We start from the raw sequence: 16,602 nt of genomic DNA, 5'->3' as shown, positions 1-16,602 counted from the left end.
TTTGAACTCAGAGAAGATATGCAATTCAAAACATCAGAATTGCAAAAAATACATGTTAATGCCAATGAGTCCACTGGACACTTAGGGAGGAAAATATGCAAAGTAATAACCAGTATTAAAAATAAGCATGCAACATCAGAGTCCACGTATTTGATCAAAATTTACAGGCAACAACCTAAATGAAGACAATCCAACTGAAACCATAAATGGTTTTTGGACCCTCCCAGTACATGCACAAAGTTGTGTTGGGATGAAAGGAGCTACTCAATGGCACACGTTGCTGCTAACTCGAAAAATTAATAATATTTATTGGTCAACCTTAGGCTGGCCATAGTGGCAAGTATCATATAGTAGTATCATGCATATGATACTATTGTCATCCTTATAACATCCTTTCAATCATCAGCAGTTGAAAAGAAACTCCATTGGTCAGCAGTTAAGCTATCTATTAATACTTCACAAAACTGTTACACCAATACACTGTAGAAGGACTAATGCATGGAGAAAGAAAGAAACCAAGCTAAACTGAAAAGATAAACACAGCGAAAACGTTTATCATGTGGAGACCCAATCGCTTGGGGCATGCGGATCAGATTCTCCTTTTAATAGAAAAATGATGAGGAATTGTGACGGTCAAGGAAAATGGTGAGATGGAATGGAAAATGACACGATTGGCAAACAGAACAGATCAATATAGTATACTGCAGCCAGCAACACATTTACAATTATATCCAAAAATACTGCAACCCACAAATTTATTCCAGTAGCACTTAATATAAGGAAAAAAAGTATATACTGCCTTATCAGCGGGCTTGACCATGCAGAAGAAGCTAACCACAATTTATCATATTACTAGTCAAATGCCCGTGCGTTGCCACGATCCAAAACAATTAACAAAGACAGTAAAGCTATGAGTCAACCTTCAATCGCAAGGATCCCAGCCTACGAGTGTGTGATTAGCGCACCAACTCGGTTCCACCACATGTAGAAAGCACTCCAATAAGCAACACCATACTGGAGGAATTTCATAGAAATTCTATAGAATAATATTTTTCTAGGAATTTCTTTTAGATCCCTTTGGTTAATATATATGTATGGATTCCTATTCCTACATAGGATTGGTTCCTATCCTCCAAATTTAGAAAAAACATGAGCTTAGACTTTTTTTAGGGAAACATCCGATCTATCATCTTCATACATTGTAGTACAACAAACACCAAAAATAATAAAAAATACATCCAGATTCATAGAGCACATAGCGACGACTGCAAGCACTAAAGCGAGCCGAAGACGCGCCGCCGTCATCGCCCGTCGCTCATCGGAGCCGCATAAATAGATCTCACTGAGAAGAGGCCAGCGATCTCCCGTGACCACCATGTGGCATCGACTACGCCAAAAGATAGATAGTTGAAACTCAGTCAAGCTTCCAAATATAAGCTGAAATATGCCTAGATCTCCCCACCACAAAGGTTTGGCCCAATGCCAATAGCCATAGCCCCAAACCCCCGTCCTCAGCCACTGAGACAAGAGCGATGTGTTACATTTCCTCCTCCAGATTCCATGTTTGTATTATAGGATGTAGAATTGCCATAGCTCAAAGGTGTGGTAGGGCTCGCCTGCTCCATTTGAATGTAAAATTAACTCAGATGTACACCATTTTCATTTTTCTGATAAAGACAAATCTAAAACACACGTGAATGAATAATAAAAACTATCGAAGGCTATTGATGTGGACCTGTGGAGAAGACCATCGGAGCATCACAAGAGTAGGACATGAACATACAATGAGGGCCGACACGTATCACTCCCGCACGGCGCACCCACATCCTCTATGTCTATCCAAAGAAAAATTAGTAGCGCTCAGCAAATAAAACATAAAATATTGAAAAATTTGCACCTGAAGACTATGCACTACTCGTGCCAACAAAAGGAGGATGTAAGATTCAAAAAGCAAGTAAAGATTTTATGGCCTAGCGAAATAAATTTAGTTAGGCAGCAGATATCACAGTATGCACGAGACAATTTAAAGCACAAACATAACGTATTATACCTTACAACCATATTGATTCTTCAGCGGAACTTAACTTAAGGAGCAATATATGCCAGAGTTTTAACAGTTGACGTTGGTTCAGAATGATGACCTCATGTGGAACCCACTAACCTAAATTTGCAACATATACACTTTTCAGTTAACCTTGGGTGTTTATTTGGCTGGGTTCATTGTTCCCACTATAGTCATGATTCTTCAAAACAAACGTCTACATCCACATGAGAGCTATACACTACAAACATGTGTGTACAAAAATATTTATTTTTTGCTCACGTTCCACCCAACTGACTATGTCATAATAATGCATACCCATGGTGGCAAGAAATAGATGTGCATGTGGTGTCCTTCAACAACTTTAGCAGGTAATAAACACATCACCTACGACAAAAACAAGATGGTCCAGGGCTTCCATTTGGGTTGAGTGTTTTTGGAAGAGGTGTAGTTCATCATCCGATTAAAGCATCCTTAGAGCATGTACAGCCGAACACCCCAAACTCGCCTCAAACGCCCAGGCAGCCCGTCCGTTCACTGATCGGTCATAAAAAAACGATCCATCTTAACCCCTCATACCCATCTCAAACACACGGACTGATCGGTACCCTCATATCCATCTTAAATATAAGGACGGTATGAGGGCTCGTCGACGCGCTCGGGCATGCCCGGTCAGTCCGCCATGTAGGACGCAATCCCACCCTGGACGACCCTTTCTCTTTCTTTATTAATTCTTTTCTTTCGCTTTCTTCTTCTCCACCAATAACGTGCAAGTGGCCGAACATATGGGGAAAAAATATGAAAGGTGTCGTTGCACGAACGAAAAAGTAGGGGTTCAAAACAAACACGCCCGGTCACTGGCCGGGTGTGTCCGCGGACATTTGAGGGGTCGGATTTGCAAGTTCCCACTGTAGATGCTCTTACACACCTACACTATGCAAGGGAACTTTGTATTCGATGCAGTTAACTTTTTTTCACCATCAAATCGCAGTGGCAAGCAACATGGTAGAGATAGCTGGCTTCACTCTCTAGCTCTGCTATGCAAAAAAAATTGAGTGGCTTAACAAAGCAGGATTCTCACATGATATAATTAGCCGTAAGTAAAAGCTATTATAAGCCCTCCAATTGTTCATTGAAACTCTTCGATGAGATGTAACCGTACCTCGTATGTGTAATCCTTGCTTTTTCTCATGTCCAGAAAATATCACTGCATCCAAGCGAAGTTCTTGTTAGGATTAATGCAGCCTTGGTTTCCATTTGAATCTCCACTAAACAACGGAATTAGAATATTTGAGACACTGTCTCATTCTCTTTTGATCCATTTAGCATATGACACCTATTAGGTTGAGGCCCTCCAACGATGCAGGCATGCTTCCCAGGAATGGAACGCTCTTAGGTGTGACCTTGAGACAGTCGGACAGTGAGAGGAGACGGAGCTTGAGCCGCTCCGCGGATGCCAACACCGTAACATCATAGTCGCTGACCATGCAGTTTGAAAGATCAAGCTCGGCGAGCTCAGAGCAACTCTCGGAAATGGCAAACAGACTTGCATCAATTATCTTACTGCATCCCTCTGGGCTCAGATGTGCAAGAGAAGTGCCGTGTGCCTTCACCAGGGTACTACAACGCATAAGCTCTTTCATACGAAATCATTTGAGGGTACTAAACCAAAACCAAACATAGAGTGCATCTGCACAGATTCATTGGTAATGACTACCCAGCTTTTGTATATGCATTACCATTACATGTATCTTTTTTATATCAACGTTTAATGGTAGAAAAAATGTACAGAAAGTTCAGTAAGAGTGCCCTGGTCTATTGATACCTTTCGAATTGTTTCAGTGACAGCAACAGCAACCCAAGTTGGCCATACAGCAAGGGCAACCAAATTTGAGGTAGCAATGAATGGAGATGCGCAAATAGCAACTGTTATACCAGCTACTGTAAGGATATGACCCTGAAATAGATACTTGTTTGAATCATACCCAGAAATTGATAGAACAAGATGAATGTTATAATTACCATAATGCCTTGTTCAGATTAGAGGTAAAATACCTATGATCTAAACAGGTCGTACGAATGAAAAGAAAAACACTAATTTATGCTGGCCATTGCAGAGTCTTCTAACTACTATTTGGATAAGACATGTCATGATTTGTTGGTTTATATTGTTTTATTCACCACCAAATATTGTTGTGGAATAGTTAGACGCCTAGAGTCACAGCATGCATCAGTTGGACTACACTGCATGAAGTATATCCCTTGACACAAATAATAGAAATGCAGAACTCATGGATTTTTTTTCGAAATGGCAGTTATCCTGCATTCATTAAGACGAAAAGAGTTGCTCAGTTAATTTGGATGACAGTGCAGCAAGTTCCATCAAGAGGGAGGAAAATAGGAGCAGAACTGAGGAAATTTTAGTAAATATGACATCGCATCCATGAAAAATAAGATAGGAGCTTATTATGTTATTTAGAGAACGTCCTAGATACGTACAGGGTCCCATCCATGTCATGCTTGCAGCAAACAAAGAACCAAAAAGTTGCCCTAGCGTAGCACCAGCCCCAATAAAACCAAACAATCTTGAACCTGACTGAATGAAAAGAGAAATAAGGATTTGAAAAGAACATACAAAATGTCTAAGGGGTTACTGATATTTTCTGGTGCAGTTGTCAAATGATACCTCACTGTCCATGACATCAATTACCCTTGCCCAAGTGGATGATATTGTAGTGAGATTAAGCAGAGCAACCTTCAGATGGAGAGAGCAATTCAAATGGACGATAACTTAAATCTTAAAAACATGAACATGATCACGTAATAGGAAATGGCTTACCCAAAGAAAGAAGCTTATTCTCACACCTACGTAGAACCAGCTGTGGTTTCCCCACCCAGCAGGTTTATTTAAACTATCTTCACTTGACTTGATCATAATATGAACAAAAGTAAACAACATAAGTTTAGCCCTGCCTTCTTCGATTAGGAAATTTAGGAAACGACCAAAGTGGCTGGAATGCAAGATGGCAGATAGATTCAAAAACATTTTTTCCTGTGTAATATCAGCATGGGACTACAGGGAAAACTTTTCTTTTGCGCTGGACTACAGGGAAAACTAATCATGCATACAAAAAAAAAATCCACCATGTTATCAGTGTGCGTTACCTGGGCGGTAGCTGGGGAGCCCGGCTTCGAGGCAAACCAAAGCATGAAAAATACAAGAAGGGATATGCTGAAGAATCTGTGTATCAAAACCAAAGCCTGAAATTGCAGGTACAATTGACAGAATTAGCTTGTGTCAGTGAAGGGAAAATAACAGCCATCACCAATTAGCTGAATAAAAACAGGGGCTCATCAAAGGAAAATAACATAAGCTTATATTTAAAATTGACTTGCAGCCCTAGACATAAGACACATGAAATGGCAGATCAATGCAAAAACATGCAATCTTTTTTCTTTTTTTGCAATTTTTGTTGATAGCTTACCAAATTGACCACTTGGTAACGTACAATCTTTTCTGCTAGATAGTAAATAGGTTCTCGCGGATGCGTGCGTGTGTTTTTAAACCAAGTCCAAATAGGCATTTGGTTTGCAATTCTTATCTTGGGTGTGATGTTTAGGGAAGTACAGTCCTCTGTTCTGTTGGATCCTTGCATTATTTGCAATGCTTTTGTCTAGTTGTGGCAGAAAGAATTCTTTTCGTTTAAACACGAGCAAACTGCAAAGACCCAAGTGAGAAAGGAACGGACCTTGGACTTGGGGACGGATGGGAGCGAGAAGGCGAGGGAGGCGACGGGGGCGGCGAGGGCGGTGAGCACGAGCGAGCCGACGAAGAGGCCTGGGAGGGCGCCGAGGCCCAGCAAGATGGCCCCCTCGTCCCGCAGCGGCAGCACCAGGAAGTAGGCACTCAGGATCTGCATCACCCATGGAGTGAGGATCTTCTGTTCTCCGCTGGTGGCTGAATTTGGAAGGCGGCTTCGACGAGAGAGATGGCTTATGAAGAAGAAGGTGGAGGTGGCATCTCGCGGGGGCGGACGTCCACCATGGACGCCACCGCCGCCTCGGCGCGCGCCCGGAGCCGGTGGGTCGAAGCCGTCCCCGTCGTCTCCGCCATTCTCCCCTCCGGCCGGTGACCGGGCAGGTTGGAGTTGACTCGCCTCTGCCTCCCTTCCCTCCTTGTCAGCCCCATCGTCTCTTCACCCGTGTTGTAATGTTGCTCGTGCTTCAGAACCGGCGGCGGCAGCGAGGATCGGGATCGGGATGGGGAGGGAGTTTTCTGGATCGCGGCAGCGGATGGAGAGGTGACGGGGCGACAAGCACAATCGACGGAGGCAGCGAGGATGGGGATCGGGATGGGGAGGGAGTTGGGAGTGGGGGAGGCGGAGACGTGTGCACGTGTTAGCGATTTTTTTTCGTTGGGCTGATTTCTGGGTCACCTCGAACGCCGGGTGGGCTGTCTGTTTTACGCGCGGGTGTCAATTGTACGTGGGATCGAGAGGTCGAACCATCGTTGATCGAACCATCACGACGGCAGATCCCGCTTTAATAGTAGAGATTATAGCCTCGTGAAATGATGCGGGGGCCGTTGCACCACGCCTTGTTGCCTGCGTCTCACACCGGCTCCGTGTGCAAGCGAAATCCTCGGGCGACCTGTTGGGTGTCCTCAGTTGGCACTTGATTTGCACCTTCCAAATAATCCTAGAAAATAATTGCCTCTATGTGCATCGTCTCCTTTCTGTGCCAAGTGCCAACACTGGACAGATCACCTTTTTCTGATTTAAAGAAGGCTCTTGGACTTATGTGGTGTCTTCAAATCGTAAGCTTGGTGAAGAGTAAGTGGGATGCTAATGAGGCTACTAATGCTATTGCTAAATTTTGAAATTGGAAGAGTGTTGCATGGCACAGTTCCTTCTTGTGTGCCATAATTGGTTGTTAACAATTATGAATGTTACTTAGCCCCTAATATATTTCTGGGTGTTTAAAAAATTACAAACTATGCATCAACAGTTTCTGTGCTATAAAACTAACAGGAAAGTGCATGGTTTAAGAGCCACTCCACTTCATGTATAAAAGGATTAAAATGACAAATTTTCTCTGGCTGCTACCAATAACATGAAAGAAAGCTATAATTTTACCTCCAAATCCTGGAATGATACCAAGTTGAAGTTCTGGAAGTCCTAATTGACAGTGGGAGTTGAAATACCTGCATGGCATGCCTAATATAACACGGGAAAAAATCATGTAAGATAGAACCTCTTGATTCAACTGATCTAGGGAATGATAAACAAGAAAAGTACCATGGAAACTTCTAATCCTCCGCCAAGACAAAGACCATCAATTGCAGCCGCTGATGGCTTTGTTGCTCCTGTTTAACACAATAAGTACGGGAAATATTCAACAAAAATTACTACCTATGTACACTAATAAATCAAGAGACAAGACAGACTGATCATATACCTTATAGAAGTTCAGTGAGAATGTCTATTGATATGTAACCAACCTTTGGCTGCTCAACTGTTAGAAACACACATAAAAAGTGGTGAGATTTATATAATCTATTCAAACAGTAATGAAACAACAAGAATAGCACAATGAGATGAGTATAACATACCTTTTCCACTGTGAAGACCCCCAAAGGAACTAATATCAAATCCTCCAGAATTTTTTCCTCCTTTCCCTATGAAAGGTTTGAAATAATAAGAAAAGGTTTCCTCACTGAAACAAATAGCATTTGGTTCTTCAATGCATGCTCGGGCATGGAGAAGGTGGGTCGGGCCCGCGCTCCCCAGTTGCCTAGAAAAATGAACTGACTAATACCTGTAACAACAATAGCTTTGACATCCTTCCTCTCAAGAGCTTCTTCATAGCTTTCCTTTAAGCTTAGCAGTACTGAAAGAAAGAACAAGTCATGGTGAAAACTAACATCGCCAAGAGATTTGTCAATAATATTTTATATAATCTTCAGAGGCAATAGCTTCTAATTACATTCCAGCTAACTATCCTATGCATGCTTATGTTAGGAGGAGAACAACTTGCGCTAATGTCGGCCAATTGTTTGGTGCATAAACCTGTGGTCATCAGACACAGATGGTTTGTAGAATGCCATGTGATTTTGCGTCAAAGGATTGGCAAAAGAGTCAATTTTAATTGTTACTCGTTGCATAGTTGTTGTAACAGCAGCCTAACAGGTGACAAGAACAGTTCTGACTATAGAGGCGACAGTTAGATCACTCAAAAAGAAACACACACGCGCGCACAACTAAATTTTTTATTCTGATTCTGTAAAGCGCTAAGTTGTTCTACTAAGTTCCTCTGCCCCAAAGCAGAGTGAGCTGAGAGAGAAAAAATCCCCAATGTCGAAGGACCAAATCCTTGTCTTGACCGTGTGTGTGTCTCTCTGAGCTAGAATCTCGCCGGCCGGCGTTGATTACCTGTGGCTGTGGCTGTGTGTCTGCGCATCCACCAGCAAGTTGCCCCAACAACACACACGTCCCCAATCTTGAATCACAAAGGCAAGATTAAGCCTAGCGACACAATTCTTGGTAGCGAATCACGCTCTCCCCATCAAACACAAAGGAGAATTCAACATAAATGAAAAAATAAAACAGGCAGAGCAATAGATTGGGATGGGATTCAAGACCAGGATGGATGCTGCTGGTAAGGACGGTACCATCGATGGAGAGGGAGTTGACTGGCGGGTTGCAAATGGTGATGACGGCCACACCTCCATCTCGGTCGTCCCCTTGGCCGCCTTCGCACGCTCCGCTGGTTCCCAAGATCGCTTGCCGCCCGCCTGGTGTTTGTTTATTGCAGGTCTCGCTGAGGTTGCCCGTCCTCATTCTCGTCGTCGCCGTCCTCGTCCGAGAAGCCGCGCCCGGAGAAGAACTCCTCGGCGGCGCGGAGGGCGTCCCGCTGCGCGAGCGAGGCGGGGGAAGGCTGCGGCTCTGGATGCGGCCTGGGCGCAGGGGAGGAGGGGGCGGCGTCGGGCCAAGATGCGGGGGACGGGGAGGCGGGCGGGGAGGGCGCGAGGGACCAGTCGGCGCCGGGTCCCTCGGGCTCCGCGGCGGGGCGCTCGATCCTGCGACGCTTCCGTTGGTTGGGCGAGCGCGGGTGGGGCGGGAGCCTCCGGCAGGTGGCGCAGGAGCCGAGGTGGGGGTGGGCGGGTCGCTTCGCCAGAGGGAGTGCAGGTAGAGCACCTCCTCGGCGAGGCGGCGCTCCTCGTAGGCGTCATAATGCGGGGGAACGGCGGCGAGGCGCGGTGGCTTCGACGCGTCATCGGGGGCGGCGAGCGATGGATTTGGGGGCCGGTTGCGCTCAGGTCGTGCGTGGGTGCGTTAGTAGGTTTCAGGGTTTTTTTATTGAACCCTGGCTGTGCTAGCGACGGGTTTTTATCTTAATCGGCTGGTTTATCGATTGGTTTACGAAGGGATGGAAAAAATCGGTGAAACCACTAGCAGGAGGAAGTGGGAGTCGTACGAGGTCGAACCATCACGACGACGGCAGATCAGATCCCCTTTAATAATAGAGATTATCCGTGCATAAGTATGAAGTAGATTGTCCATGCAAGAGTCAAAATCACCAGTTATATTGATATTTGTAGTGAAAATCAAATGACGACAGTAACAATCCTTCTTAGAATGGTATATGTATCTCAGAAATAAATTGGTACTGCAGAACATCATTGTATTCATGCCAAAACCAGGTAAAGCGGCGACCGCCACATCAAAACGTAACATGCAAAACACCCAGCCAGGTAAAAAAAGGAGCACAATCATAAAAAAAGTCAAAAATCCAGAAAAATTGAATCCTTACAGGCCTACTTTCTTAGTTATATATGCTGGTGTATTCTTTTATTGAGAGCACGACAACACTTTCATTCAAACAGAGGCAATAGTACAAATACTTTCCCAAATACAGTCTGGGATTACACATGATAAACCTGATTAACAGAGTGCTCACAGCTACGAGCTGGATTGTGTGCTGAAACATTCAGCAAACGACCAACATGAATAACAGAACAAGAGTAAATAAAGGGTCTGGTGTACTCTTCGTGCCGAACTTGAGTATAGACCATCGGATGATGCGACTTGACGATGCTTGTCATTTATAAAGGGTCTGTGATAAGCAATATGACAAAGTGACCTTGGTTCGCAACCAAGATATCAGTAACTCTATGCAGCGCCAATCAGGCCCCTTAATTGGTCAAGGCAGTCATTAAGTGATTTATACTCCTCCGTACCTGAGAAGTCCGTTGCCTGTTTTAAGGAGCTTTTAAGATGCATCTCAGCTGACAATAATTCTCGTCTGCTTCCAGTCGTGGAGGAAATTTCGATATAGACCTTGCAAAGTTGCAGAGAAGCTTGAGCATACTTCGTGAACTTCTTCTGATCATGCCATAATCCTGAACCCTGGAGGGATCGAACTTGCTTCAACAAAGCTTCAGAGCATGCCATGAGGTTGCCCTTGCTTTTATGCCATCTTGCATATAATCCCCATATCTCTGCATTGCTAGCCCCACTCCGTACAATCTGCTGAAGGATATCACCAATTACACCTAGCAATTGATTTGGTAGCCTGGTCTCTTTATTTGCATCATCTGAAGCGTTGCTTATGGATTTAGCTTCTTGAGTATCACTAAGATGTCTAGCTTGTTCTTCGACAGAGACCATCACCTTGTCCAATAGATCAACATTGAAGCGCTTGTTCGAGGACAGATTCAATACCATTTTGACAGCTTCAAGTGTCAGTCGCATGTTGCATGTGTCCAAAGCAACCTTACTGTAATTTTCCCAAACTTCCCAGCTATTCCTCTTGAACTTTACAGCTTCCTTGAATGCCTGGACTGCTGCCTGGCTCTTTCCTCTAATCATGTGCAGACAGGCTATGTTGTTCCATGCTTCTCCGTTTTCAGGATCTATCTGCACAGCACGACTAAAAGCATCCACTGCCTTCTCAAGATCTTTATCCTTCCATGCAGCTGTACCATAGGCAAACCAGCCATCTGGATACAAAGAATTCAGTGCCAATGCTGATCCCCAAAGAATTTTGGATGTATGGAAGTCATTCCTGTTGTATGCACTGCGAGCCAGAGAGCGCAGAGCTCGAGCAGACTTGTTATCTGAGACTTCCAGTGCTTTCTTATAATGATCATCATTATTTGTAGCATCACCAAGTGAACACCATAACCTTGGGTCATTTGGTGTAACAGAGAGCCGGGTATTTATTAAACTGACCGCATCAGCAACTTTACCCGATAATCGATAGCAATAGATTAGATTATCCCACAATTCGAGTTCTTTGAAAACATTAAGTGCTTCACCAAGTAAACCACAACTTATCAAAAGTTCACCATACTCTTTCCTTAATGCAGGGATAGGCGGCATATGAACTCCAAAAACCAGTTTGGTTCTTTGTGAAACTACAGGAAATTCTTTGGCAATATCTTCAACCAAATTCTCCATCATTAACAGTGCCCGCTGTTTTGTCCGACTGCGCGTGGACTCCCACCTAATACGCAGAACATCACACAAGCTCCTGACCACAAAGTATGATTTTTCTTGAGAATCAATTGACTCTATGTATGGTGCCATCTCCCACCCAGACATTTCATCACTCCGACTCCTCCGACTCACATATAAACATTGTGCAAGTACAGCGGCCTGCTGGATAGCAGATAGCGATATCTGTGTGTTTGCGGATGTCATACTCTCACCGCTCGTTTCATTCCCATTTTCAGCCAGTCTTGGTGTTCTTAGTATATCACAAAATTCATCACTTTCACTTGGAACAGAGCTCCCTGCGTTCCGGGAAGCCACACCATCACTCTGAGATCCTGCTAGCTCTGTTGATTGGCCATCATCAGCTGCTGATTTAGTAGTCTTCGCAACTAGAACCATTTGGGACTTGGCGTCCACCTGGTGTATTGTTCGAAAACCAAGAATCCCTGTGAGAGAGAGATGAATCCCACATGCCTCTTGAGCACTATCCAGATGCAGCCTTGAAGCATCAACTTGGCCATATTTATACTCCACGATTCCAGCTTCCAGAAAAACAGCTGAGACAAAAGAAAACCCTTCTTCATCACATAACAAAGAACCCCAGTAGCTAGAGACCTTTTCAAGTTCACCAAAGTGGGCCAACATTTCATTCTTGTACACTTGTACTCGATCAAACAAAGAGGACGATAGCTCATCTAAAATATTTTGCTGGGACAAGGATATTCTGCACAACCACCATTGCACACTCCAACAATCAGAGGAGTCGAGACCCTGTATGCTTGTGAAGAGTAGTTCTGCAAAGACAATGAACGGCAAGAGAGCGAATTTCCCATGAACATGGGAACCAAAAGCAGCTAAATGACCCGAAGCCCAATCATCCCATTTGCTTCCAGGATCACCATGCCCCTCTTCGTCCAAACGTGAAGTCTGGAAAGGGAAGGGTGGAAACTTCCCCGACGGTCCCGTCACGTTCTGCTGCGTGAATGCGAGCAGCGCGGCCACCGCCGCGGAGAGAACAAGCGCACACCTGCACTGGAACCCCTCGCTCGCGGCCCCTCCGCCATCCTCCCGGAGGAACGCCTCGGCAGCGGCAGTGAGGTCGGCGTAAGCTTGCGTTGGGGAGCCCTGGGCAACCTCGGCGAAGGCGGAGGGGTGGAAGATGTGGGGGACGGCGGAGGCGATAGCAGCCACGTAGTCCCCGACCTCGACGGCGGCGACGGCAGAGGACACGACAGGACCGAGCGGGTGTTCTGGGGGAGGTGAGGGGGGAGCTGGTTGGGAGATCGGGGAAGGGAGGGTGCAGCGGAGGAGGCGGAGCTCGGTCGCACGGAGGAAGGTGGGGGTAGCGGTGGTCGCCGCCATGGCCGTGGCCGGTGGCGAGGTTTAGGGTTTTCGCCTATTCCTTTCTCTGGTCGCTGTTGACTGTTGAGGGGAGGGAAGGGTGCCTAGGCGACCGCTCAGGCTGTCACGAGCATCGCTCTGCCTGTGTCTGGGTCTCGTTCATGGGCCTGAGCCTGGTCTTTTTAGACCGGCTTTCTCTGGTCGGTTCGAGGATGCTGCCTTTTGGGCCCGGGTGGAGGCATCCCCTATGTCTCGCATTAAGCGAGACGGTGGGAATAACAACTTTATTTTCTCTTTTATTTTACGTATTTTGTTTCGCCTTTTGCTTTCTGTTTATACTTTTCTTTAGGGCGTCGATAGCCATCACACGTGCCGTGGAAGTAACATTCGACCACATGTTCTATAATCATAGATTGCACCGTATCTTCGCATACATGCACAAATGATCAAGTTGATGATGTCAACATGAACCTTTCGGGTTTTTCAGTTTTTAAAATGTTTTACCTTTTAAATAAAAAAATTGATTGAAAAATAGTTTTCACCATTAAATCCTTCATGATAAGATCTTTGAAATTAGATCTCATATTGATATGTTTCGATGAATTTTTTTTACTTAAAACTTATCATGTCTATTGCACATAAATTGCCATAGTGTTTACATCAAAGTTACATAAACTTGTCATGATGAATTACTAAAATTTGTCATGATCCATGAAATAATTTTGACATGGTTCATAACTAAAAATAAATCCATCGTCAATTACTTTAAAAATAGATGACTAATGACTCAAATGTATCATGAACCATAAACTAAAATTACCATGATGAATTAGTTAAATTTGTCATTATACATGCACTAAAATTGTCATGATTCATATAAACATAATTTTCATGATAAAAAACTAGAATTTTCATGGTCAAAAATGCAAAAAATTACATGATCTCTAAACTAAATTTGTCATGATGAATTACCAAAAATTGCCATGAACCATGAATTAAATTTGCCGTGGTTAATTACTAAAAATTGTCATGGTCAAATAATAAAAAAACATGAGAATGTTCAATGGTAGCTTTATATCTAACATAAAAATATATGAAACATAACACAACAACTTTAGTGTAAAATCTATGCAATTATAGTGTAAACATCAAGTCAACTATTGGCCTAAAAAAGTCATCGAAACATATCAATATGTGATCTGGTTTTGAAGATCTTGTTGAGACGAATTTAATGATAAAAACGGATTTTCAATATATTATTTTCTTTAAGGGATAAAATATTTTTAATTTTGAGAAAATAAAAATTAAATCATTGATGTCATCCGTTTGATGTGGCAAGATGGAGGTAATGGAAGCGTTTGGGCCATGTTGCTTCGTGTAATACATGTGACACTTATCATTTGGGTTTGTTTATACTTCCATATATTCTAAATAAATATATTATTAAAATCAATCTACATAAAAATTTAAAAAATATTGACCTAGTATTTGAAAAATGTTAAATGTGTATAGAAAAAATTAAAACCTATACCAAAAATGTATAAATAAATTAAAATGTGTATGAAACAAATTGATCATGTATTTAAAATGTTAATTGAGCATTTGAAAAAATATTTAACAAGTGTTTGAAACTTTTTAATCAAGCATTGGAAAAGGTTAAATGTGTATACAGAAAATGTTGACCTTTTATTAAAAATGATGATGTTTTAAAATCTATATAAAAATGTTAAACAAGCATTTGAAAAAATGTTGAATGGGTATTTGAAAAATGTTAATCAAGCATTTGAAAAACATTAAATGTGTTTATAAAATTTTTTGACCAGGTGTTCACAAAATGTTAAATATTGCATTTAGAAAATTTAGTCAAGCATTTAAAAAATGTTAAATGTCCATAGAACAAATATTGAGCATATATTGGAAAACTATTAATCTTGTATTTGAAAGTTTTTAATCAAGCATTTGGAAAGATTTAAAATAGTGCAGAGGAAACATGTTGACCATGTATTCAAAAAATATTAACCTTGTATTTAAAAAGTATTAATCAAGCATTTGAAAATGTTAAAAATATGTATAGAAAAATGTTGACCATGTATTAAAAATGTTAAATTTGTATTGGAAAATTGTTTGATGTGTATTAGGAAAATGTTGTTGACATATGCAAAAGATATATAATAAATATCAAAAGAAAAAAGAAAAAGAAAAATGAAAAAAGACAAAATAAACCAAAGAAAAAAGGAAATGGGAAATAAAACCAAAGAAACAAATGCAAAAGGAATGAAAAAGCGGAGAAAATAGAAAAGAAACAAATGAAAACTAAAAAACCCACATAAAAGAATCCAATCATCTCAAGTAGGACGCGCCCCTAATACTTAACACTAATTGGACGCGGGTGGAGTGGCTAGTAGCACCGATGATCTCTAAGGAGTCGAGTTATCGATCCATGCTTCTCCCATTTTCCTACTATTTATACTTTAACTGTGCGCGCGAGTGGGTCAGACTGATTACTATAGAACCTTCAATTAGACTTCCTATCATCTCACTTAATGCGAGATATGACACTTGTGCCTGCGCGGGATGGAGTTGAGTTCTCAAAGGAAGCCCTACCAGGGTCAGGAAGCTATGCGGTCGGCATCATGACGAAGAGCCGCCGCGGAAAGTACTACATCAACAACTCGCTGTGGGGGCCTGAAGCCGACTCAGCCGAATCTGGTTACAGGGTCCTCTTCGACAAGATCAACATCTTCATCGACATGATTGGAGCACCCGTGCCTGAGCCGGACACCTCCACCGACATCGTCGAGCCGGCCAGGTACGCCTTCCCCATCACACGTGAGGAAAGGAAACGCTGTGTTTTCATCGGTTTTACGCAGGGAGCCAGCTTACAAGATGAACCGGCAGTCCAGGAGATCACCCCCGTCAACTCTGATGACGAGTCATCCATGGGCGACACATATTCAATCCATCCCCTTCATGAAGGACAACTCGGAGGGTTGTCACTGGCGATGGACCCCGAGATCCTCGAAAGATCCTGTCGACAAATCGCCATCTACATGGCGGGGGCGGCGCAACCTCAGCTAAACCCGGTCGGCAATAATGAGACTGGCGAGACGTCGAAAACTCTGGCTCAAGCCGTGGCGAACTTGGCGGCGGAAATCTCTAGACTCATGACAACCGTCGTGACGACGGAGAATCAGGAAGCGATCAACGCCGAGCTGACGAAGCTGCGGGAAGAGATGGCCAAAGCCCAGCGGGACGTGGAAGCGGAAGCCGCCAGGATGGCGACACAGCAGGCCCGGATCACCGCAGAGACGAAACAGCTGAACACCTAAGGCTGGCGACTCGAGAGACAACAACGCGCGTCCGATGCTATTCATCAGAGGAGGCATCACGGGCGCCTTCCAGCCGATCTACATCCGACTCGCCTCTTCGACACCCCACGCACTCCTGGGATGGGACCCGATAGACCCTTGCAGGCTGCTCCAGGGGGAGGTCCGGTTCAACCGCCTAACCCGCCACCACCTCAACCAACGGATGCCCACACACCTCGCTTCCATACATCACGAGGCCACTTCTCAAATCCCATGGATAACGTGTTGGCGGCAACCCGCCACTTGGAGTCCCTCCCGATCTACGGAAACTCCTCGGCCGAGGTGGAGGCAAGAAACGCCATCGAGATATTGAAGACAGCAGTGTCCAGCACGCGCAATACTCACACAGCCTTGA

General features: G+C 43.7%; 2 protein-coding genes and 1 pseudogene across 2 annotated transcripts; all 3 read right to left on the bottom strand.

The window, feature by feature from the left end:
- Nucleotides 1–1,000: 1,000 nt before the first annotated feature.
- LOC123450573 lies at nt 1,001–7,170 on the bottom strand. The gene is made up of 11 exons (XM_045127747.1): nt 5,791–7,170; nt 5,207–5,302; nt 4,881–4,967; nt 4,728–4,796; nt 4,541–4,637; nt 4,378–4,450; nt 4,264–4,285; nt 3,867–3,998; nt 3,204–3,648; nt 1,736–1,835; nt 1,001–1,616 (listed from the first exon to the last, which is right to left on the bottom strand). The coding sequence occupies exons 1-9, from the start codon at nt 5,959–5,961 to the stop codon at nt 3,364–3,366; spliced, it is 1,032 nt and encodes a 343-aa protein (XP_044983682.1). The 5' UTR covers nt 5,962–7,170; the 3' UTR covers nt 1,001–1,616; nt 1,736–1,835; nt 3,204–3,363.
- Nucleotides 7,171–7,232: 62 nt separating this feature from the next.
- On the bottom strand, nt 7,233–9,379 carry LOC123448796 (annotated as a pseudogene).
- Nucleotides 9,380–9,889: 510 nt separating this feature from the next.
- Nucleotides 9,890–13,023, bottom strand: LOC123448795 (tetratricopeptide repeat protein 27 homolog). The gene has a single exon (XM_045125808.1). The coding sequence runs from the start codon at nt 12,898–12,900 to the stop codon at nt 10,213–10,215; it is 2,688 nt and encodes an 895-aa protein (XP_044981743.1). The 5' UTR covers nt 12,901–13,023; the 3' UTR covers nt 9,890–10,212.
- Between the last annotated feature and the right edge of the window lie 3,579 nt (nt 13,024–16,602).

This window comes from Hordeum vulgare, chromosome 4H, assembly GCF_904849725.1.
Source record: "Hordeum vulgare subsp. vulgare chromosome 4H, MorexV3_pseudomolecules_assembly, whole genome shotgun sequence".
NCBI lineage: Eukaryota > Viridiplantae > Streptophyta > Magnoliopsida > Poales > Poaceae > Hordeum > Hordeum vulgare.
Note: the sequence above shows the minus strand (reverse complement) of the source record. Positions and strands in the feature narration are given on the sequence as shown.